General features: G+C 37.8%; 1 protein-coding gene across 1 annotated transcript in view; it reads left to right on the forward strand.

Annotated features, from left to right (window-relative positions):
* POLD3 (DNA polymerase delta 3, accessory subunit) overlaps nucleotides 1–26,162 on the forward strand; it is a 48,106-nt gene that overhangs the window by 16,368 nt on the left and 5,576 nt on the right. The window contains exons 6-11 of the mRNA XM_023736564.1: nucleotides 7,407–7,662; nucleotides 8,887–8,959; nucleotides 13,751–13,910; nucleotides 16,421–16,527; nucleotides 23,325–23,437; nucleotides 25,231–25,309. Coding sequence (XP_023592332.1) covers nucleotides 7,407–7,662; nucleotides 8,887–8,959; nucleotides 13,751–13,910; nucleotides 16,421–16,527; nucleotides 23,325–23,437; nucleotides 25,231–25,309 — 788 coding nt within the window. The remainder of the gene's footprint in view (nucleotides 1–7,406; nucleotides 7,663–8,886; nucleotides 8,960–13,750; nucleotides 13,911–16,420; nucleotides 16,528–23,324; nucleotides 23,438–25,230; nucleotides 25,310–26,162) is intronic.

Genomic DNA, 26,162 nt, shown 5'->3' on the forward strand with positions numbered 1-26,162 from the left:
AGGGGCACTTACCCCACACTTGGGTGGTGTGAGAAGACAGAACAGAGAAGGCTTCTTGGAGGGTCTGCCATCTAAGTTGAGGCCTGAAGACCCAGTAGAAGTAGTCCAGAAAAAGGAGAAATGGGAGAGTAAAGACAGAGCTAACCACCATAGTTTTCCTATGGCTGAGTTTAGAGTGAGAGGTAGGAAATAATTAGATATAAGACTGAAGAGGCAAGCCAGGAGTCAGAACATTCTGTGCTTTGTCTACTAGATTAAGCAGTTTATACTTTATTCTGAGGGCAGTGGGAAGCCACTGAAGGTTTTTAAGCAGATGCAGCAAAGTGATCAGAATTGCATTTTAGAGAGATCACTGGCTCTAATGTTGAAGATAGATCAGTTAGGCATAATCCCTCCCCTCATGGAACCTAAATGTCCCTTATGATGTCACAGAGCCAGGAAAATGTTACAGTGATCCAGGCTGGAGAGTATGGTTACTGAAGTAAATCTGTGGTGTTGGGGATGGAGAGGTACAAAGGATAAAGACTCATAATCATCAAAACCTGGATGATAATGTAGTGGCTGGGGATAAGATGTAGAGGTGTGTGTGTTGGGGGTGGGGATCGTTCATGGAGTTAAAAGATGATGCCTATATTTCTGACTTGGGCAGTTAGATAAATTATAAGAGGAAGAGCAGGCTTTGGGAGAGAGAGGAAATTGATGAATTGGGTTTTGGACATGTTGAGTTTGAGAAGCCTGTGGGAAATCCACGTAGATGCCCATTGAGTTAAATAGGTGAGTCTAGCGCTAAGTATAGAAACCTAGGATGAAGATAGAGATTTTGGAATGACAGCAAAAACATAAAGTACTTGGGTCACATCAACAGATATAGTCATGCAGGGAGAATGTATAAAATGAAAGAAGGGCAGAAAATAAAACTCTAGGCTACAGTAACTAGCTTTGTGCCTTGGGCAAATTATTTAACCTCTCTGTGCTTCAGTTTCCTCATCAGTAAGATGGGGCTAACAATTGTATCAACCTCATAGGGTTATAGAGGATTAAATGAATTAATATGTATAAAATATTAGAACCGTGCTTGGCACTGTTTAAATGGTAGCCATTTTTCAGGAATAGACAGAAAAAGAGGGGCCCAAGAGGGAGCAGTCCAAAATAAGAGGGAAATCGTCAGAGTTTATGATGTTTCAGTAGCTGAGGGGAGAGTTTTGAGAAGGAGGGACTGGCCGATAATGTCAGATGATGCTGAGAAACCAATTAAGATAGGAACTGAAAAGTGCCTGTAGGATTTACTGATGGCCTTCGTAAGAGCATTGTCTTTTTCTTTTTTAAAAATTTTATTGTGTTTTAGGTGAAAGTGTATAGTGCAAATGAATTTGTCATTCAAAAATTGATACACAAATGGTTTTGTGACATTGGTTGCTATCCCAGCAATGTGTCAGCACTCTCCCCCTTTCCCTTTCTACCCTAGATTTTCCATGTCCATTCATCCAGTTTTCCTGTCCCTTCCTGCCTTCTCGTCTTTGCTTTTGGGCAGGTGTTGCCTGTTAGGTCTCATATACTTGACTGAACTAAGAAGCACATTCCTCACGTGTTATTGTTTGTTTTATAGGCCTGTCTAATCTTGGGCTGAAAGGTGTACTTTGGGAGTGGCTTCACTTCTTAGTTAGCAGGATGCCCGGGGACCATAGTCTCGGGGGTTCCTCCAGTCTCTGTCAGAGTAAGCCTGGTCTTTTTTTTGTGAATTTGAATTTTGTTCTACATTTTTCTCCTGCTCTGTCCAGGACCCTCTATTGTGAGCACTGTCAGAGCTGTCGGTGGTGGTAGGTGGGCACCATCTTGTTCTTCTGGGCTCAGGCTGGTGGATGCTGTGGTTCATGTGGTCCATTAGTCCTGTGGACTAATATTTTCCTTGCATCTTTGATTTTCTTCATTCTCGTTTGCTCTGGATGGGATGGGACCAATAGATGTATCTTAGATGGCTACTCGCAAGCTTTTAAGACTCCAGACACTACTCACCAAAGAAGAATGTAGAGCATTTTCTTTATGAACTATGTTATGCCAGTTGACCCAGATATCGCTCGAGACCATGGTCACCAGCTGTCATGGATTATGTCCCCCAAAAAATGTGTGTATCAATTTGGCTGGGCCATGATTCAAAGTATTGTGTGGTTGTCCTCCATTTTGTGATTGTAAATTACATTACAGAGGAGTAGGGTGGGATTGTATAACACCCTTACTAAGGTCACATGCCTGATCCAGTGTAAAGCAAGTTTCCCTAGGGTGTGGCCTGCACCACTTTTTATCTTACATGAGATAAAAGGAAAGGGAAACAAGCAGAGAGTAGGGGACCTCATACCACCAAGAAAGCAGTGCTGGGAGCAGAGCACATCCTTTGGACCTGAGGTTCCTGCACTGAGATGCTCCCAGACCAGGTGAAGATTGATGAGAAGGCTGACAGAGAAAGCCTTCCCCTGGAACTGATGCTGAAATGTGAGAAAATAAATTTCTCTTTGTTAAAAGACACCTACTTGTGGTATTTCTGTTATACCAGTACTAGATAACTAAGACACCAGCCCTTAGCCCCAGTAACTTGGACCTTTAAGGTGTTTTGATCTGTCTAGGAAGCTTCTAGGACTTTGCCTTGATGAAGTTGTGCTGACTTCCCCTGTATTGTTTGTTGCCTTTCCCTTCACCAAAGTTAACACTTGTCAACTATCTAGTTTGTGATTTCCCCTCCCCACTCTTCCCCTCCCTCATAACTGTCAAAGAGTGTTTTTTTGTGTGTGTAAATCTTTTCTTGGGTTTTTATAACAATGGTTTCATACAATATTTGTCCTTTTGTGATTGACTTATTTCACTCAGCATAATGTCCTCCAGATTCATCCGTGTTGTGAGATGTTTCACAGATTCGTCATTATTCTTTATTGGTGCACAGAATTCCATTGTGTGTATGTACCATAATTTGTTTATCCATTCATCTGTTGATAGGCACTTATGTTGTTTGCATCTTTTTGCTATTGTGAATAATGCTGCAGTGAACATGGGTGTGCGTATGTCTGTTTCTCTAGGATATATTCCTAGTAGTGGAATTGCTGGATCGTATGGCATTTCTATTTCTAGCTTTTTAAGGAGGTACGATACTGTTTTCCATAGTGGTTGTACCATTTTACATTCCCACTAGCAGTGCATAAGAGTTCCAATCTTCCCGCAACCTCTTCAACATTTGTTATTTTCTGTTTTTTTGATTAGTGCCACTAATGTTGGGCCAAAATGGTATCTCATTGTAGTTCTGATTTCCATTTCTGTAATAGCTAATGAACGTGAACATTTCTTCACGTGTCTTTTGGCTGCCTGAATGTCTTCTTTGGTGAAGTGTCTGTTCATATCCTTTGCCGATTTTTTTAAGTGGATTATTTGTCTTTTTATTATTGAGGTTTTGAAGTATTCTATAGATTTTAGATATTAAACCCTTGTCAGATATGTTGTAGCCAAAATCTTTTTCCTGGTCTGTAGGTTCTCTTTTTACTCTTGGTGAAGTCTTCTGATGAGCATAAGTGTTTACTTTTTAGAAGCTCCCAGTTACATAGTTTATCTTCTGGTGTTTGTGCACTGTTAGTTATGGTTTATAGTCTCTTTATGCCGTGTATTAGGGCCCCTATTGTTGTCCCTATTTTTAATTCTATGATCTCTGTCATTTTAGGTTTTATATTTAGGTCTTTGATCCATTTTGAGTTAGTTTTTGTGTATGGTGTGAGGTATGGATTCTGTTTCATTTTTTTACAGATGGACATCCAGTTTTGCCAGCACCATTTGTTAAAAAGACTGTCTTTTCCCCACTTCATGGACTTTGGTCCTTTGTCAAAGATCAGTTGACCATAGATGGATAGATTTACATCTGGGTTCTGGAATGTGTTCCATTGGTCTTTGTGTCATTCATTGTACCAGTACCAGGCTGTTTTGAATACCATGGCTGTATAGTAGGTTCTGAGATCAGGTAGTGCGAGGCCTCCTAATTTTTTCTTTTTCTTCAATAATGCTTTGCTTATCCAGGACCTCTTTCCTTTCCATATCAAGTTGGTGATTAGTTTTTCCATCTCGTTAAAGAATGCTGTTGGTATTTGGATCAGTACTGCATTATATTTGTAGATCCCTTTGTGTAGAATTGACATTTTCACAATGTTGAGTCTTTCTGTCCGTGAGCCTGGTAGGTAAGAGCATTTTCAGTGGAGTGAATGGGACATGAGGAAGAGATACAACATACATGGAAACTCTTTCCAGGAAATTTGACTGTAAAATTAAGGAAAAGTAGACAGTAGCTAAAGAGGTACTTGGGGTTGAGGAAGGATATATACATTTTTAAAGTTGAGAATGACTTGAATTTATGTTGTTAGGAAAGAGCCACAAGAGAGGAAAAGATTGAAGACGCAGGAGGGGATGGAATCACTGATGGAGCTAGAAATAGATATAGAATTACCGTGGTTTCTGTAAGTTCCATGAAAATAGGGATTGTTTCTTTTGATTATCAGTGTATACCCAAAATGGTACTTGGCATAGGAGTGCATTCGGTAAGTAATTGTTGAATGAATTAACAATAGATACTAGTTTTTTTTTCCCCCCTTTGGCCCAACACCTTGAGTGTAATAGGCATACAAATATTTGTTAAGTAAATATAATGACCTAACCAAAGAATAATAAAACTAACACGTTGATTAGTTTTTGTAAAATATATTATTAGATTTCACTTATAACCTGTATTAAAATCTAGTCGTGGCATGTCAAACTCTAAAAATCTTTTCCAGTCTTGTATCTAGCAGTTAAACAAGAATCAATATGACTCAAAAAATTCAAAATGAAATTTACACAGTGACCACTAAAAAAATATATAGCAAGTAGAAAGGTGATAGGAAGCACTTTAATGAAACTTTACTTAAGTACTTAAAGTATCCTTGGTAGAAATGTGAAGAATTTATCTCCAAGAAGTTTGTATTTGATCCTGAGAATTATGGGCCAGCTGAGATCTGACTCATTGTTTCATGTGTTTTAAGAAGTGCTGTGACAGGAAGAAATTGAAATTTTAGCATTGAGCAGAGATTCTTCAGTCTTCGGATATGTTCCCAACCTAACTTGGTCTCTTCCTCATTGCCAGTTCCCGGTCCTGACCCTAAGGTGTGGAATGCAGACCAAATGGAGAAAGCGTTGTCTCAGGGCCAACTTTAGATGTTGACAATGAAATAAAACATTGCCGTTTTCCTTGTACATAGAAGCATTGCAAGGCCAGAGAGGAAGAGCAGTAGGTGGAAGTAAATGATTTCCATCTGTTCTTAACTCTGATGCACAAAATATTTGTGTTAACATAGGTTTTTCTGATGTGGGCCATAATAAATCAGTGGAAGACTGTTAGAGCTGTAGACTCTAGCTGCCCAGTCTAAAGTTACTTTTGACGTTAAATGATTCATCAGGGATTTTTTTCTTAGGCCAGGTATTCTAGCAGTTAATCTTGAAGTTGTGCCTGGTTGATCTCTAAGATAATTGTTATCACCACATAGTTTCGTAACTCCCCCATCTTCCATCCCAAATTAAGATGATGAAGGGAGAGACAGTCTTGCTTTCAGTGACTTAAATAGTCTTTCAGCATGCATTTCCTGACACTTGCTGTGTGCCAGGTCTTGTGCTGACTGCCTGAAATACAAAAGACAAAATACTTGCCTACCTTCATGGAGCTTTCACTTACCCCTAATGAGCAAAAGACTGAGGGAAATAAAATGTTCTTCTTTTTTAGGAAAAGTTAGGGAATTTTGCTTTAGGTACAACCCTTTGAAAAGGCTGAATCAGTTATCCATTTCCAGGGTGGGATGTTACATTATAGAGTTGTATGAAACAAGCACATCTACAATGATTAGGGACGAAGAAAAATCAAAACCAAACCCATTGCCGTCAAGTCGATTCTGACTCATAGCAGCCCTATAAGACAGAGTAGAACTGCCCCATAGAGTTTACAAGGAGCGCCTGGTGGATTTGAACTGCCGACCTTTTGGTTAGCAGCTGTAGCTCTTAACCACTGTGCCACCAGGGTTTCCAGGAAAGAAGAAGAGATGAATATGTCCTTTAATATGCCACGCAAACTGTTACATCACATTTCTTCGCTTGGCTTTGAGCCACCTACTTGTCTGGTGCTGCTCATTGGTATTACTAGGAATTACTAACAAATGGCTGTAAAGGACCACAGGTTATAGGAGCCAGCAGCCCTGCTCCCAGCGCCCTCTGTATTCTAAAGCATGACTTGCTCTGACCAGGAAAGTTGCCAGGAAATTTGTTAATACTTAAAGCTTTTAATCTTGATTCAGTCAATATTTATTGCATATCTATCCCTTAGAGGTGAAGGTTTTTAAAAACAAGAGACAACCATTTGCCCAAGGATAGTGAAACTACTAATATTTTATTTAATTTTTTTGGTGTGTTCTTACCAGGGCTTCGAACTGGTTTGTTCTGGTTTGAACCCCTACTGAGAATTTGCATTTCCACCCCAGATATACTGAATCAGAATCTACATTTTAACAAGGTCCCCAGCTGATTCTTATGTATGATAAAGTTTGAGAACCACTGCTGTACTAGTGAAGCCCTGGTAGCACGGTGGTTAAGAACTCGGCTGCTAACCAAAAGGTCAGCAGTTTGACTCTATCAGCTACTGCTTGGAAGCCCTATGAGGCAGTTCTACTCTTGTCGTATAGGGAGGGTCACTGTGAGTCAGAATCAACTCACCAGCAATGGGTTTGGTTTGGGCTGCCTCTGCTAGTGGTTCTCAGAATTGGTCCCTAACCAGCATCATTAGCATCGCCTGGGAACTTGTTAGAAATGCAGACTCTCAGCAGGGATTTGAACTGGTTTGAAGCCCTGGTTCTTACTCTGTTTTGAATTAGGATACTTTCTTCAAAAGACCAAGAATATCCATTATGGCGTGATAGAAGACACTTGATTTCAATTCTAGCTCTATTACTAACTAGCTGTATAAAAACCAGTTGCCTTTGAGTTGCTTCCGCTCATGGTGACCCCATGTGTGTCCAAAGGGTTTTCAGTGACTGATTTTTCTGATGTAGATCTCCAGGCCTTTCTTCCAAGGCACCTCTGGGAAGGTTTGAATTACCAACTTTTCGGTTAGCAACTGAGCATGTCAACCATTTGTACCATCCAGGAACTCTGACTAACTGTATAACCTAGGACAAATCACTTTCTTCAAATACTTGTTTCTTTATCTAAATGAGAGTTTTTTTTAGCAAAATAATTTCTAACATTCATTCTATTACTAAAATTCTCTAATTTTATAGTATTAGGGTTAGAAAGTATTTTGGGGAAGAAGTAAGAGTTTGAAATAAGGTTTGAAGTTGACATTAATTTAACATTTCTGTTGCCAGGTTTAGTGCCATACAATGTGCAGCTGCTGTCCCTAGAGCACCCGCTGAGTTCTCATCTTCGGAAAAGCTTGAGCAGTCAAATCTGCAGGCATCTAGTGAGACACAAGCCAATAATGAGTTGACCACCAATGGTCATGGCCCACCTGCCGCCAAACAGGTCTCCCAGCAGCCCAAAGGAATTATGGGAATGTTTGCTGCCAAAGCTGCTTCTAAAACTCAAGACACTAACAAGGAAAGCAAAACAGAGGCTAAAGAGGTAACAGTGTTTTTAAAAGATAGGCTTGTACAGCTCACAATGAATAACTAGAAAAGCATTCAGTGGTAGTATTTTAATTATATAGGATTCTGCTGTTTAGTTCTGTTTTCTACTTTAGTTTGAATCCTTTGATACTTAGTATTCTCATCTGAAGTTTGAATCCTTTGATACTTAGTATTCTCTTCTGAAATATTTTCTTTCTCATAATACTTCTCACCAAGCCTCAGATTCTCCTGTAAAATGATAATACCTGCCGTGTCCCATCATAAAATTGTTATGAGACCCAGCTGAAATAATGCATGTGACAACACCTTGAAAACTGTAAAGTACAAAGAATTGTATATTAGTGTTATGTTATGTCACTGTGAACATCTTATAATCCAGACTTTGCCATTTTTGCCTAGCTTCCTAATGTATCTAACATTCTTGTTCTATTTTTATGTATTTTTCTAGTGTTTTTTTTTTTTCTCTCCTTTATTCTGGGTTTTTTTTGGAGGGGAGGGGGGTTGTTGTTCAGTCATCTGAAGTAAATAGCATTGACTTAAGTATCATTAAGATAACTATTAAAAACAACCCAGTAAAGTATAATTACTGTTATTACTATTATTAACATTCATTGTCATCTCAAAGCTTTTACTTTGGGAAAGGAGGGGAAGGGTGCAGAGAAAACAGTAACATTTATTGAACTTTTCCTGTGTGCCAATAGTTTGATCTTTTTAAAATTTTTCCTCCCCAGTTCTGTGATGAAAATACTATTATCCCCATTTTATATGTAGTGAAACCGAAGCCTAGGCTTAAATAATTTGCCTGGAGGTCATATTGCTGTTAAGTTGTAGAACCAGGTTTCAAATCCACTTCTGATGATTACAAATGTAATGTTTTGGGACTTTTTTTCCCCATTGTGTACCGTACTACCTCTGATCTGTTTTAATTCTGTCAAACTAAGTAATTTTTAAATATGCTGAAGAAAAGTTTTAAAACATTCATGGATTATAATTTTATAAGAAGTCTGAGAAATTTAGCTTTGGAGATTAACACCAGATACTGTCTGGTCTGGATGATTGATGTAGATTTGTTCTTATATCTAAGGCCTACGCATTTTGGGATGGTTACATAAAAATTGTACCATCACAGCAGTGTGCTGTGATGTTGAAGAGATTGTTTGAGACTGTGTCACTTCAGGAGCAACCTAAACCCTAGAAAAAATCGTGTGTTTTCTTTTAGGCGTCTTTGGTAGGCAGCAAGGCACCAGGGAAAGGGAATGTGATGAGCAATTTTTTTGGAAAAGCTGCTATAAGTAAGTATGTTCTTACCTTCCTTTGAATGAATATTATTGTAAATAACATATTATATTTGAAGTGAAAGCCACCTTGCCTCGTTTTTGCTCTTCTAGGAGGCTAACATGTATTATTCTCGCATCCTAACATAAATTTGCAGTCTGGTGACCAGTATTATTGATGAACGTAACCCAACTGGAACAGCGACTTTACTGGGCGAACTGGGCCCAGTTTAGTTCTCTTAGAGAGTAGTTTACCGTTCCTACTTTACCTTCTTCCGTAGGAAAAGGAGTTTAGATATTTGTTTCATAGGGCTTTTAAAAATGGGTGATTAAAATAACAGTCTGCCTTGTGATACAGTATAGTTTTGAGGTTAATATCATGGATATTGGAATCAGTTTGCCTAGGGTGACCTTTTGTTACTTTCTCTTTCAAGGAACTGCAGAAATAAATCTTTTACCTTTCTTTAGTTATTTTTGCAGATTACTTACAGTAATGAATTAGACCTCAGTGTGAATTAGAAGGGTCCAGGTAGGGATGACCATTTTAAAATAATACTTTTGAGAAAGCAAAATCTCCTTTATTTGAAAAATATTTAAATAAAAATTTGTATGGAAAGAATCAGTGGTCACATATCTTTATACACTGAAACCTGTGAGAGCCAGAACTCAACAGGACTACCTTGTTTATCCAGATTTTGCAAGTTTTCCACCTTTGACAGAGTACAGTCTTACCACTTTTCTATCACTCGATTTAGTGGAAAATGTTTGTGAGTTTTCCTTCTCTGACAGGTTTCTGCCTTACACAGGTTCCGGCTTTCGCAGGTTTTACTGTACTTATATCAAGTATGCATCCCATGAGGGTATGTGGCAGAATACTAGGAAGAATTCAGGAGCCAGAGGATAATTATGGCACACTTTCTTGGAGCATCAGTTTTTCAAAATTTTGTGGGAAAGTGTTTTGTTATGTGTTTATGCAAGCAAAATTAGTCAAAATTCTGCTTTTTCATGATGGTCAAATTGGTGTTGGGGAAGGGGGTTGGAGTGATAGTTTTTAATTTTCCATAAAAGCTATCAGGGAGGGACATTTCTGTGTTCTGAAGTATATGGAAAATTTGATACTTTTTAGGTTATCAGGGAGCACAGTTGTATCATCGCAGTCACAGCACACAGATCATGCTGACTTCTCTGGCCTGAGTGGCTGGTACTAGCCCACTGTACCTGGTCAGATTATATGGTTTCTTGGCAGCCTTAATGATGACCATATGTTTAGCTGTTTTGTTTTGTTTATATGAATTTGTTTACAAACCAGTGATTTTTTAAAAAAATTATTATTTAAAAAAATATATAAGATGTGAATATTTACTCATTCTAAAAGGAGACTATACAGGGTATACACTTATTTATTCAACAAATATTTTTTGAACCCCTATGGACTACTTAGCACTATTATGCACTGGTGATACCATGGAGAATAAGACAAACAAGCCCTGACCTGTGGCCCTTCATATTCCACTGGGAGAGAAGACAAACAAATACAAAAAAAAAAAAGTTGATGATTGTAATTGCTAGGCAGAAAGTAAACAGGATGTTATGATAGAATGTAATAGAAGGAGGGGGAAAACCTGGATAAAATAATTAATTGTTCACCTATAAAAAGAATGGCAGCAAAGTTGGTTTATTTAACAGATTTTTTTCAAGGCTAAATGTTTAGAGTAAAATTATGAATGTTTTTATTTGATACATGGCAAGATCATTACAGTGAAATTGAAGTTTAAGAGTTGGGTGAAGAGAGTTGATTGTGGGGACTTGAACCATTTAAAACTTAATTCTGGACCACAACAAGTGTTAGCAAGGATATGGAGAAATTGGAACCTTCATACATTGCATTTGGGAATGTAAAATGGTGTACCCACTTTGGAAAACCATGTAGCAGTTCCTCAAAAGGTTAAACGTACGTAGTCTTAGCATATGACCCAACAATTCCACTCCTAAGTACCTATAAGCAAGAGAAATGAAAACATATGTCCACACAAAAACTTATACACAAATGTTCATAGCAGCATTATTCGTATTAACCAAAATATAGAAACAACCCAAATGTCTATCACTTGATGAATGGATAAATAGACTATGGCATACTCATATAATGGAATATTTATTATTCAGTTATAAAAAGAAGTCAAATACTGATACATACTACATGATTGAATCCTGAAAACATTATGCTAAGTAAAAGAAGCCAGACAGAAAAGACCAAATATTATATGATTCCATTTATATGAGATGTCCAGGATAGGCAAATCTATAGAGAAAGTAGATTAAAGGTTGCCTGGGGTAGAGCTGGGGTGAGTTGGAAGTGACTGCTAATGGGTATGGGGTTTCTTTTTGGAGTGATAAAAATGCTTTAAAATTAGATAGTATTAATGGTTGCACAACTTTCTAAATACACTAAAAACCACTGAATTGTATACTTTGAAACGGTGAATTTTATGGTCTGTGACTTATAGCTCAATAAAAATAACTTAATGCTTTATATGTAATAAAAATTGCAACATCGGTAACAAAAAGTCATCATCAGTTAGATTTTTTTTTTTTTTTTTTTTTGCTTGAAAAGGTTTCATATTTTCTTGAGTATTAAAAGGAGATACTTTTAATGTGTCAGATGATAGAAGTGACTTGATCTTTCAGATAACAAGAAAATGTGACTAAATTTTCCTTAACAGTTTCCTGAAAATGTTTCATGGAACTATCTTTTTACCAGCTAACTGGCCAGTTGTAGCCACGTGTATATATAGGTTGTTGGTGCTGTTGAATCGGTTTTGATTGGCCAGTTGTAGCCACATGTATATATAGGTTGTTGGTGCTGTTGAATCGGTTTTGACTTAGCAACCCCATTTGACAGAGTAGAACTGCCTCATAGGGTTTTCTAGGCTGTAATTTTTAGGGGAGCAGATTGCCAGGAGGTTCCCCCATGGAGCTGCTAGGTGGATTAGAACCCTCAACCTTTTGGTTAGCAGCCAAGCGCTTTGCCTTTGCACCCAGGGCTTCTTACCACAAACCCATTGCCGTTGGGTTTTGACTCATAGCAACCCTATAGGACAGAGTAGAACTGCCCCGTAGGGTTTCCTAGGCTGTGATTTTTTCAGAAGCAGACTGCCACATCTTTCTCCCATGTAGCAGCTGGCAGGTTTGAAACCCCGACCTTTTGGTTAGCAGCTAAGTGCTTAACCACTGCACTACCAGGGCTTCAGAAGCTCTGGATGCTGAGTCTAATGTTTTGTCAGAGTTTTAATTCAGATCAGTTTTCTGAAATTGATAGACTCAGTGCAGTAGCCTCTCTTTCCTTAACCCATGAGGTAAGTAGGAAATATTTGGAGGCTTTTTTATCCTAATGATATTGTAATTTTAAAATAAGTGCCATTAAAACAATATAAATTATGTAGCAAAATGAAAAATTTTCATAAATTTTAAAGATACATTTGAGACTCACAGAACTGTTTTTTGGGTTGTCTGCTTAGGGCTGTATTCTTAGACTCCCCCTGGAAATACATGTTTACTCCTATATGATTTGGGATATTTTGGTAGAAAAGTTGTGAGATGCACTGAAACATGAGAACAACATACTGAATATAGGTCGCTGGTATACCACCAGTATATCAACACAAGAGAGTATATCACCACTGGCTGGTGAAGTTCACCGTTCACCTTTCCCATTCAAGTTAAAGTCACTTTTATTCATCATTTACCCTTTCAGATATGTTTAAATTATTATACTAAGCTGTGTGTAACAGCCAAGGGTAAGATGTCAGTAGTTTTTTTTTTTTTTCCTACCCTGTAGATAGTTTAAGCTATTTTATAATGTGTCACCAAAACTACATATTCAGGTGCCTCATGCTGTTTACAGCTTTTATAGAATATTTCTGTGACTTCTTGAAAAAAGCTGTCACTGAGTACAGTATGAAGCCTAGATTATATGCTTCTACAGTTTCTCAGATGGCTGTGCCCAGGCTGCTTGCCATTTTCTGGTCCTCCACACTTAACAGTAGTTGTTTGTTTTTCAGCTTGGTGTTGGGAAAGGTGTAAAGACTTTGAGGAATTAGACTGACTGAGATTCAAATCCAGGCTCATACCTTCTCTATCACTGTTACCTTGTTTAAGTCACTTAACCTCACATACTGATCCCTTTTAATCCTTATAATAATCTTATAAATATTATCCCACTTTTTACAGAGAAGACTGACTTTTAGATGAACTAATTTGCCCAGAGTGAAGCAGGGCGTGAGCCAGACTTTTATTGCAGAAGTCTTTCAATTATATCATTAAGGTAATAGTGAGATAATAAGAGTATCCAGGCATAAAAAGGTAGAATATAGTATAGACTTACGCCTTGGTGCAAATTTTCTTGTCATCGTTTGTAAGTTGTATATTCTTGGGGAAAATATCTTAGACCTTGTGACCCTTAGTTTCCTCATCTGAAAAATGAGAAGGGTGATATTTCTTGAAGTTGTTGTACTCATTTTTTTCTAAGCCCTGCTTTTACTATCATTAGCCTGCGGACTGTGATATAATGAGGGATTAACAGTCAGAAATGAAAAAGTTATAGCTAGAGTGGTAGTTGGAAAGGAGAAATGTTTTCTGAATAGACTGTGAGCTCCATTAGGACAGGGACTGTTTTTAATCCCTTTCCTCCTAACATACTATAGTCCCTAACATATTACCTGGCTCATAGTAGACAGTAGACTGTCAAAAGAATGATGGAATAATATTGCACGGTGGGGCTGTATGTCATCTGCTATACTTTATTTGTAGATAAAGTCAATTTGGATTCAGAACAAGCAGTGAAAGAAGAAAAAATAGTGGAGCAACCTCCAGTGTCTGTCACTGAACCAAAGCTGGCAGCCCCTGCAGGCCTGAAGAAATCCAACAAAAAAGCAGAGCCTGTTAAGATGCAGCAGAAGGAGAAAAAAAGGTAGGAAAATTCTGCGGCTTGTGGGGGAAGAGTGTCTCTGTTGGGGGTGAGAAGGTCTGTCTGGATTTATTGATGGCAAGCAGTTTTCAGTTTGAGTACTAAATCCTACTTAATGCCTTAAGGATACAACTATACAACCAAAACGAAGAGAGTTCAGTAGCTTATCTTGTGAAGTAGGACTGTGGAATCAGTTTGGAACTTGGGGCTCAAAGTCAGTTTTTTTGGCCCTATTGATCTAAATTGCCTTTTCTCCCTTACTTCATTTTAAATTTGTGGACATGGCATAAGTATGCCTTATTGAGTGTATGTGTCTGTTTTTCACGTCAAGTTGCCAAATGAAGGGTTACTGTTTCCAGACAAATTTAAGAGAAAAAGTTCTTTGTTTTCTTTTTATATCAATGAGTTTATTTTTCAAGTGGTAAAAGGTAATTAGAAAAGAAAACAAAAAGTACACAAGCTGTTAAAAATGGATCCAGGAATTTGAGACACTACCTCATAGTTGGTAGGAATTAGTCTGTTGAAAGAAATTCTAAAGAACACTGTCAGCACTGATAGGCCCAGAAAGACTTGACTTTTGTGGCAGAGTTGGGACTCATCTAGCAGAAACATCAACCAAATGCTGCAGTTTCAGATAGTGAGGGCACTGTCCAATGGGCCTCACCTAGGAATTTGTGATATGGATGGGTTAACATGTCCCCAACCATGGGTATTACCACTCATGTTGATGGTTAATGCCAGCAATGCATTCAGTATTTCAGTATGAAGTATGATGTTAAATTTAGGTTTTTAGCGGATGCCTTTTAGCAGTTTGAGGGAATTTGTTTCTGTTTTCTAGTTTGCTGAGAGTTTTTATCATGAATAGGTGTTCAATTTTGACAAACGCTTTTTCTACATCTACTACTACTACTGATTCATTTTCAGTTGTTAAACCAACCTTGCATTCTTGGGATAAACCTTAGTTGGTCATGATGTATGGTCCTTTTTATATATTACTGGATTTGATATATTAATATTTTGTTAAAGATTTTTTGCCTCTGTTTATGAGGGCTATTGGTAATTTTTCTGGTAATATCTTTGTTAGGTTTTAATATCAAGGTTATGCTAGCTTCATAGAACTGGTTCGGAGGACTTGCAGCCTCTGTTTTCTGAAGGAGTTTGTAAGATATGTATTGTTTCTTCCTGGAATGTTCTTTATAGGAAGATTTTTTTTTTAATGAATTCAATTTCTTTAACAGAGCTATTGAGATTCTCTAGCTCTTCTTGGGTCACTTTTGATAAATTTTGTTTTTAAAGGCATTTGTCCATTTCATCTAAATTGTCAAATTTATTGGCATCAAGTTGTTTGTAGTATAGCTTTTTTCTTTGAATGTCTATAGAATCTGTAGTTACCACTTCAGATTCTTTTTTTTTTTTCCATTCCTGATATTGGTAATTTATATTTTTGCTCTTTTTTTTTAACAGTTTTGTAAAAAGTTTGTCAATTTTATTAATCTTATAAAAAAAAAACTTTTATGTATGTTAATTTTCTCTAATTTCTATTTCATTGATTTCTACTCTTTATTATTTCTTTCTACTTCGGGACTAATTTATTCTTTGACTAGTTTAACGTAGAAAAAAAGTTAATGTTTCAAGTTACACAGGAAGTAAGGTACTTGAAGACAGAAACTGTGTTTTGTACATATTTGTTTCTCTAATACTTGTTAGGCCCTTGATAAATCATTTGTTGATTGGATGAACAGTGTAATGGAGAATCCAGACAGAGGAGCTAAATAATGTCAAGATGGAGTCTAGGCTTTTTGCTGTCATTAGAATCCTCTTAAGGTCTTTTATCTGTGCCTTTGCTCATATTGTTCTTTCTCTTTAAAATATTTGTATCTGTTTTTTCTGCTAGATTCTGAGCTTGAGAACAATATCCGCTTCTTGATCTTTGCATCCTCAATGTCAGCAAAGAGCCTTGTATGTAGGTTGTCGTTGTTAGGTGCCATCAAGTCGATTCCAACTCATAGCCATCCCATGTGACAGAGTAGAACTGCCCCTTAGGATTTTCTAGGCTGTAATCTTTACAGGAGCAGATCACCAGCTCTTTCTCCTGTGGAGCCGCTCGGTGGGTTCGAACTGCCAACCTTTAGCTTAGCAGCAAAGAGTACTTAACTGTTGTGCACTAGGGGTCCTCTGTATGTAGGTAGTAGCTGCTTATTTGGTGCTTGCCAAATGATTGAAAGGCCAGTAGGGGAAGTAAGAAGGAATTTGGAAAAATTCTTGATGACCTGGTTATAGAGAGCTATAGAAATTTTTTATTCTGGCCACCCCATGGAGTGACCTAGTTGTGGTCAGTTAGCAGAGTATCCTTTAAAAAAAAAAAAAAAAAATCCCTGTTGGTCCACTTTGACTCTTCTTATCTACCCTCTGATATTAAGACTGTGAGTTATGAAGCAAGACCCATAGTAGTATATGAATACTTATATTTTTGTTCTGTGTAACATGCTTAATTTATTCCTGGGTGGCAACAGGGGAAAGCGAGTGGATTTATCTGATGATGAGACAAAAGAAACTACAAACGTGAAGAAAAAGAGGAGACGAATCAAGCTTCCTGAGTCTGATAGCAGTGAAGATGAAGGTGGGTATTACTGTTAATTTATGGCTGTGGGATTAATTATTTGTATGATGCTCAAGGAGTTAAAAAGTGATTTATTATAGGTCATAATGAGAGTAGTAATCCTAGCATTGAGAGACAGCCCCTATTTCTGTTTGACTAGAACTATGATCTTTTGGTAATTTGCCAAATTAACACAAAGAAAGAGAATAAGGATTTAGTATTATCTAAGACCTTTTCTTAGAAGAGGAGCTCTGGTGGCCTAGTAGTTAAGAGCTATGGCGAGCTACGGCTGCTAACCAAAAGGTGGGCAGTTCGAATCCACCAGCCACTCCCTGAAAACCCTGTGGGCAGTTCTAATCTGTCCTATAAGGTTGCTGTGAGTCAGAATCAACTTGATGGCAATGGGTTTGGGTTCTTTTTCTTTTTGCTTTTTTTCTTAGAAGAAAAGTAGAGCTATTTTGGGGGCGATTTTCATGTGGATTTTTTAAGAAAGGTAATATTGTAGGCATCAAGGGTGTTGGTGGTATTCTGCACCACGTAAGTAAACTGTGGTGAAACTGGGAGAATCCACAGTGTCATTGCTGAAAGAAAATGACACTGTAGACCATTCCAGTTTTTAGCTGTGGGCACTGTTGAAAGATAAGCAAACAGAATAAGGGCAAGATTCTTGCCAGGAAAATTAATGTGCTTTTTAAAAATATATCACGTATTCTCAGAGCCAAAATCACTTCCCAAATTGTGTAAAGGAAAATGTATAGAAAGAGAAAGAGGCCAAGAGAAAGACACCTTGGGTTGAACTAATATGCCAATTGACTCTACCCTGAAAAACCTTCTTTGAGAACCAGTGAAAAGCTTGAGCTGCTGTAATCAGTTCTTCATGAATTCATGGCATAATGGGTGTAAAGAAATTTAAATTAGAGGAGAAAATCTAGTCTAAAGGGATTCAGCACCACATAAAGGTATGTAAAGCAAACCCAAACCTATTGCGTTGAATCGATTCTGACTCATAGCAACCCTGTAGGACAGAGTAGAACTGTCCCATAGGGTTTCCAAGGAGCGGCTGGTGGATTCAAACTGTGACCTTTTGATTAGCAGCCAAGCTCTTAACCACTGTGCCACCAGGGCTTCACATAAAGGTATATAGATAAATGCAAACAAACTGATGCTAAAGGGATTAAAAAACAACGGATGCAAAAAAGAAGGCTGTTTGCTGTTGAAGGGCAAAATTAAATTTATTAGATTTTTACCAGAAAACTGCTGTAAGAACTAAAAATGGGAACAGAAACAAAAAGGCATTAGCTCAACTGAACGAGTGAAAAAACAAATTATATGTACAGCTGAGAGTAATGCAAAAGAACAGTGCTAAGAAATAGTACAAGGAAGTCAAATCTATGATAGAGGTGCCATCTTTGATCCTTGTAAGGACTTAGATCCCACCAGTCATGCTTAAGGAAACTCTGGTGGCATAGTGGTTAAGTGCTACGGCTGCTAACCAAAAGGTCTGCATGTTCAAATCCACCAGTCGCTCCCTGGAAACTCTACGGGGCAGTTCTACTCTGTCCTATAGGGTTGCTATGAACCGGAATTGACTCAGTGGCAATGGGAGTCATGCTTACCTGTTAAAAGCCTGATTTCCTATAAGTTACAGTGCCCTTCAGAGATATGAATTTTAATGTCTCATAAGAGTTACAATGCCCTTCAAAGGTATAAATTTTAATGGTTTATAAGAGTTACAATGCCCTTCAGAAGTATGAATTTTAATGGTTCTTTGGAATGGGTAGGGGTAAGGCATTGTGAGCATCCCAGAAGAACAGTTGCCATGTACTCATTTCATAGCATTTATCAAAATGCTTTGACTAAGGCTACTGAAAGGAAGATTTCCAATTGTGTGGATGAGCTAAAACCATTAAGAACATTCTGACCAGTTAAGAGCTGGGGGAGGGGAATAGAGGCAGCTCCGTGCAGATGCATGAGAAAATAATTAGAAGTAAATTTAGGAATATGTGCTAATTGGGACAGTCTGCCATATATCTAGTCAGGAAAAGAACTTGGGGATGATTCTGAAAAAGTGTTTGAAGATATCAGATGGTTGAGTATTAGTGAAGGAGTCCGTTCTAAGTCAGGAGCAATTACTGTGGTGAATTGAGCACTCATTACATACTTCTGAAATGAATTCTCTGTAGTTCTGATCCTTAGCCCACAAACAAATAATACCTGTGTGTGATTAGAAATATGAGTGGGGTTATTTAGTTTGGAAAGGAGTGAGAAGAAATGTGATAGAGGTGGACAGTCTGTAATAACATGACATAAAGCAGAGGCATTCAGATTTTTTCTCTGGCAAAGGTGAATTTTGGCATCTGGCCAAATATATAAACCTCTGCCATTTTATTCCTAAATTTCTTTTTTGTCTCAAAGCCAGTGAAATTTATTTTAAACCCTCACCCAGTCTTTAACGTATTACTGTTTTATTTCTGTTACACTGAATATGTGATATTAGTTTGATATGCTCTCTCTCTTAAGCTAGTAGCAGATGAGCAGCAAGAGTAGAGGAAATGGCAAGGACTTTGGAGGCGGACAGACCTGCATTTAAATCTTATCTCTACCACTTACCGTATGACTTTAGGCAGATTACTTAATTCTGTTTCCTCATCTCTAAAATGGGGATGTTATCACAAACCATGTAGGCTTTTTTTGAACATTATTTAAGATGGGTCAGAAGTGCTAGAACAATGCTTGACACATAGTAGGTTTTCTTATTATTCACTCCACTTGTTGAAGTGTTCAGTAAGGTACACTTGGAAGTACTTTCTCTCAGAAAATTTCCCTTGACTTCATATCCTTAATTCTCTACCCAAGTGAATATTCCTTTCTCCTTCAACCAGGTAGAGTGATAAGTACCTTTAACAGTTCAATGAGCTCTCTTTGTGAAGATTAAAAAAAAAGACCAGACCCAGAAAGAAATAACATTGAGTAATATCTATACTGGTAAGAAGAAACACAGTTTTAACCAGTATGTTTAAGACTTTGCTAACATTTTCAGTCCTTGCAAATTGCTTATGGAGAAGGTTAAGCAAATGATACGTCTTTTAAGGTAAAGATAGTTTAAAAAAACTGAGTCCTGGAAGCTAAATGATTTCCAGGAATTCTAATTGCCCATTTCTGCCAGAAAACAGTGGTTACATGGCTGTATCCCTGAAATTAGTTTTACAGCAGTTCTTATTCTGCCCCCAGAAAGGCTGCTGTGGTAGGATAAGTGATGTTTCACGACTTGAGTATCTTTCATGTGAAGAGTTTTAGATTGTCTACAAATACTTTGCATCAAACATTCCCTCTACTTATGTCATTAAAAATGTATTGAGGCAAAATGCTTGATAATAAAGACTTAAGGCAGATAGACTTGGATTCTAGAGTATGAATATGGGCAAGTATTTTTTATCTCTGAACCTCAGTTATATATAACATAATGGTGATTTTGTAAGGTTTTTATGAGAATGAGTGATTAATATTTGTAAAGTCTAGTAAATTCTAGTTTTCCTTATCCTTTTTTAAAATATTTTATTTTAAATGTTAAGCAAAGTAAACACACATTTTTTTTAATTGTGGTAAATTTATGTGTTGTAACAACATTTGCCATTTCAACAATTTTTTACATTTTCAATTCAGTGACACAATTTTTAAAATCAGATAAAATAGACATTTTCTCAGCTACTGTTATTATCTGACTCACCTAATTGATGCTTCTCTTGTCAGCTTTCTCCCCTCTGCCCTCGGTCTTCCAGGAATTTGTTGAAATTTCTTATTAAGGGCTCTTGGCTCCTCTTCTGTTCTCTTTTCTCTTATAGAGAATTGTAATGTTTTATTCCTTTATTAGAGCCCTGGTGGTGCAGTGGTAAGGAGCTTGGCTGCCAACCAAAAGGTTGGCAGTTCAAATCCACCAGCCACTCCTTGGAAACCCTATGGGGCAGTTCTCCTCTGTCCTGTAGGGTTGTTGTGAGTCGGAATCCACTTGACAGCAACGGGTTAGATTTTTACATGCCATTATTATCATTATGCTTCTTTTGCGGGGAGGAGTGTGGAAGGGAGAGGGACGTGGGAGGGAGAAGGATGTATATGCCCAGTCCTCTTTGACCTGGAAGCCCTCATTCTAAATTTAGTTTGGAAAATGATTATTTTCCTTTATTTAAACAAATGATTTATTGTTACAGTGTTTTCAATGCCAAGGAAGTAGTGGTATCTCTTTCTCCATGGAGCTTAGCGTCCGAAGGAGGAATCTAGATAAACAATTGCATAAAGTGCAGTGAGAGGGGTCTTAGAGGATGCCACTAGAGTTAAGTGTTTTCCTTGGTTAATCAAGAGTTACAGAACTGGAAATAAAATAAGAACTCCTAGATTTATTACTGTGAGTACTCAGAATTCCTTTTCTTTGGCTTCCTCACTGCATAAACTTTCCTCCTACCATGCAACATATCTACCCTCGTGGCACAGCTTTCTTAATAGCTATACCTTTCAGAAAGTAGGTGCTTGGTTCTGTGGTTTGACTTTTCTCTTGCTTGAGCTCCCATCGTCTTCTCGCCTTCCAGTGCTGGGTTATTAACTGGACCACTTTCCTTTCATGTTTCTGTCTTTTGTTTCCCAGAGCTTATAAAATTTTGAGGCCCATTTCATACTCAAAGTGTATCATTTATTGTTTTGTTCTGGCTCTTGTTCTGCTTCACCTCTTTAGGTCATTTGGCCTTGAACCCTCCACTGTCATAATTTTTAACACTGACCTAATCGGATGAAAAAATTTCAGATCCAAGACTTGCGGTAAGAATTTGAATACATCTAGGCGTTTCAGGGAGCAGGTGAGGCTAAGGGGCTACTCAGTCCCCTGACCAGCAGTTTCATTGTGGTGATTAAGTAATAGGTCAGCTGAGGATTTTCACTTCCCCTCTTATGGGCCTTATGTTAAGACCACTATTTCTGAAACTATAAGTAGTCTCCAGATTACAAACGAGTTCCATTCCTAAATCTGGCTTGAAGTCGAATTTGTATGTAAGTCAAAACAGGTGCGGTTCGTCGGTTATTCAAATGTTTGTCTTAGTATATAGTATATAGTGTATCTTTCTATGTATAAAAAACATTAAAGAAACACTTTCAGATACACTAAAAACATCTTTAACATAATAATGCAGTAATAATAATAATGTTTTGGTACACATTGCAGAGTAGCACCCGTTTTTATTATGAATCATTGTTTATGTACCTCGAATTTTTAATATAACAGGCTTTATGGGCATTGGTTCATAACTACGGGTTGTACCTAAGTCAGACGTTTGTGACCTGGGACTTCCTGTATTCAGAAATGATGGGGATCCATCTGATGATGCCCTCTTCTCAGATGATACTATTTACATAGCAATATTTCTTCCCTAAAAGTGTCCTTTGCAAATTTCAGTGTAGCAGAACAAGCCTCATCAGTGGGGCAATCAGTCAAAGAAACTTCTATATAAAATATTATGTAAATCTTAGTTGTTAGAGCTTTAATTGTGATCATCATTTCAAAGGTAATCCCCCCCACCAAAAGCTTATGCTGTTAACATTAGCTGCAAATTTTCAGTCTAACATCTCAGGTGATTGCAAATAGACCTCAGAAAACATTCACAAAGGCACTAGCATAAAGCATTTGGTATAATCTGTTGATTATCTCCATTTAGTTGATCTTGAGAAAAAAAAGTCTTAAAAATTTACTTCATGATAAAGCAGCATAGTAGCATTGGAATAGTAAGACTAGGGAGTCAGACTGACTTGGGTTTACAAGTTCTGTGACCTTGGCAAGTTAATTAACGTCTCGGAATCTCTGTTTTCTCAACTCTAATATGTGAATGATAATATCTACCTCTTAGGGTTGTTGTGAGGATAAAATGAAACAATGTAAGTGAAATACATGACACTCGGTAGGTGATCAGTAGATGTTGATCAAACAACTTCATATCCTGACTTATCAGTAAGATGAAGCTTAGCTAAGATGCTATCTAAGGTATATTCCAGCTCTAATAATTCTTTTTTTTTTTTTTTTAAATTGTGCTTTAGGTGAAAGTTTACTGCTCAAGTTAGTTTCTCATACAAAAATTTATATACACATTGTTATGTGATCCTAGCTGCCATCCCTATAATGTGACCACACATTCCTCCTTTCTACCCCGGATTTCCTGTGTCCATTCAACCAGCTCCAATCCCCTTCTGCCTTCTCATCTCGCCTCCAGACAGGAGCTGCCCATCTAGTCTCGTGTATCTACTTGAACTAAGAAGCACAGTCTTCACGAATATTATTTTATGTCTTATAGTCCAGTCTATTCTTTGTCTGAAGAGTTGGCCCCAGGAATAGTGTTAGTTCTGGGCTAACAGAGTCTGGGGGCCATGTCTTCTGGGGTTCCTCCAGTCTTCAGTCAGACCATCAAGTCTGGTCTTTTACCAGAATTTGAGTTCTGCACCTCACTTTTCTCCTGCTCCATCAGGGACTCTCTGTTGTGTTCCCTATCAAGGTGGTCATTGGTGGTAGCTGGGCACCATCTACTTCTTCTGGTCTCAGGCTGATGGAGTATCTGGTTTATGTGGCCCCTCTAATAATTCTTGATTCTCTGATTTTATTTGTATAAAATTAATAAAGTGTGTATTTTAAAGGTAACTGTGTAACTGCAAAGTCCTTGGTTGACATGAATTACTGCTTGCAAAATGTCCTTTGCTGGACATGGAAGTTTAGAGTGCCAGTGGAGAGAAGGCACTGTACCAGATAGTGCATGTAGTTCTTTTATCTAAGACTTGTTTAATTATTTCAGTCTTACCAGACTCTCCTGGGACTAATGAAGCTGAGTCACCATCCCCACCTCCTCCGGCTTCTCCACCTCTTGAACCAGTTCCAAAGATTGAGCCAGAGCCTCCTTCCACCAAGGTAAAACTTAACCGGGATGCCTGAATTTCCAAGTGTTCTTTATTGCCCAAGGATCTAAAACTAGTATACTAATTCAGTTCACTTGTTGTATACTTCACAAATGCCAGTAGATGGCTCTTGTTTCATTCTGCTCTCCTATAGGTTGTACAGAATGGGCATTCCCAGTATAGATTTCAGCTGTAGGGCATAGTCTCAGGAAGGTTGCAGAGGTGGATCCTGGGGGTTGTTTTGATTTTCATGACCTCCAGCATCAGGGCTGCTGTGCTTCATAACTCCTGTTGGAATTTTGCAAAAAGAGGTCCTGCCTGTATCAAAGCAAAGAGCGAAAGATAAAGTAGAGCAAACTTAACTCATTCACATTTGTTGCTTTTCAGAAGCTCTTCTGGAAAAGGGCTGGATGGAAAACTGGTAACCAACAGGGAAATAGAGTTTGAATGATCCTCAGTTGCATCTTGTCTACATCTATTAATTGTAGACAGTGAAGAGTTGAGAAAATGGATGCTGACAAGTTTTTCTTCTTTATGACTATTAATTTTCTTTAATTCAGTGTAGTAAAGCTGTCATTTAAATCTCGCACTGATTTCCTCATTTGCTGAAGAGACACTAGAATAAAGTAATACTTGGAGCCTTGGTGGCACAGTGGTTAAGAGTTCAGCTGCTAACCAAAAGGTCAGCAGTTTGAATCCACCAGCCACTCCTTGGAAATCCTATGAGGCAGTTCTACTGTGTCCTGTAGGGTCGCTATGAATCAGAATCTGACTTGATGGCAACTGGTTTGGTTTTTTGGTCTGAGACTAAATCTCGCCCCCCACCACCACTTGCCCCAATAAGCATATGAAGAGATGCTCAACATCATTAGTCATTAAGAAAATACAAATCAGAACCACAGTGAGATGCCATATCACACCCATTAGAATGGCTAAAATAAAAGATAATAAAAAGGGCTGGCAAAGACATGGAGAAATTAGAACCGTCCTACTTCGCTGGTGGGAGTATAAAATGGTTACAGCAACTTTGGAGAACAATTTGTCAGTTCCTCAAAATGTTAAAAAGAGTTACCACAACAACAAACCCATTGCCATTGAGTTAATCCCAACTGATAGCGACCCTATAGGTCAGTAGAACTGCCCCATAGGGTTTCCAAGGCTGTAATCTTTACAGAAGCAGACTGCCACATCTTTCTCCTGCAGAGCAGTTGGTAGGTTCGAACCACTGACCTTTTGGTTAACAGCCAAGCATTTAATCACTGTGCCACTAGGGCTCCTTGAGACTAAATTAGATGGGTGTAATGTTGAAGTGTCAAGGCTGAGGTTTAAGTGCCTAAAGCAAGGGAATATGCTGTAGAAACCTGGTCTGGTTTTGAGGCTGTCCCTGTGTGCTGCCATAATATCTGCTGCAGTACTACATCAAAGCAGTTAGTACAGTGTATCACAGTGGTCTGTTTTCCTTGTCTCTTTCCTCCACTAGACTGTAAGGACTGTGTCCTATTTGTCTTTTTAACTATGGTGCCTGAACCACCCAGCAAAAGTTTGTTGACTCAGTGAACATAGTTCATTGTTCAGCATGCTACCTTCCTTCTCATAAACAATGAAATATCAAGCCTGCACATACAGTGAACGTAACTAGTCTGTGTAGTAGGGCTGGGCCCTTAAAAGGAAATGTATAGAGGTTCTCTTTCAACTTTTTATCAAAATGGAATATTGGAAGGTAATTGTTATAGATTAAAAAAAGCTTTTGTTATTTTTTTCTGTAGCTTAGTTGGTCACCTTAATGTTGATCTTCTGATCTTTTAGGGCTCAAGTGGAGAAAACAAGAGAAAACGAAAGCGTGTACTGAAATCTAAAACCTATGTGGATGAGGAAGGCTGCATAGGTAAGAAAAAATTTTAGCTCCAAATCCAAAAGTAGAGTTATTCTCATAGACACCATAATGCTTTATGGAGCAATGTATTTCAGGCTTTAATGTGCATATGAATCACTCCCAAGTGATGCTACTTGTCTGAGGCCCACACTTTGAGTAGAAGGATATCGAGAACACTGCAACTAATGTCAGAATACCCAAGGTCTTGTTTAAGCCATACACTATAAAAATAAGCTTTGAGATCTTGGTTAAAAGTCATGTAACCTCTGAGAGGGAAGTTTCTTAATCTGTGGAATGGAGGTAAAATATTCCTTTTGCCCATCTATGAAGTTGTCGTAAAAATTCAAGTGAAGTAATGTATCTGAAAACACCTTTAAGATGGAAACTACGATATGAACTTAAGTTATTTTTATCATAGATGTTGAGAAGCATTTGTCTTTTTAGAATGGTCATTTTCTCTATTTTATCAGTGGAAAAGATCTTATTGATAATTAGACTTCTGACGAAAGTATCAAGTCTTCTTTGGTATTTTGTCCCATTTATTCTTCAGAGGGGTATGATTCATCTAAATCACTTCTTTTATGTTTCCTATTTGTAAGCCATGTTATATAAAAGCGTGTGCTTGTTATGGAGGCCTAGAGGAGAATTAGAATTCAGGCCAAGTCAACCTAGATGCCCATCAACAGATGAATGGATAAACAAACTATGGTACATACACACAATGGAGTACTATGCAACGATAAAGAACAATGATGAATCTGTGAAGCATCTCATAACATGGATAAAACTGGAGGACATTATGCTGAGTGAAATAAGTCAATCACAAAAGGACAAATTTGTATGAGACCTCTATTGTAAAAACCCA

Source organism: Trichechus manatus, unplaced genomic scaffold (assembly GCF_000243295.1).
Source record: "Trichechus manatus latirostris isolate Lorelei unplaced genomic scaffold, TriManLat1.0 scaffold00088, whole genome shotgun sequence".
Taxonomy (NCBI): domain Eukaryota; kingdom Metazoa; phylum Chordata; class Mammalia; order Sirenia; family Trichechidae; genus Trichechus; species Trichechus manatus.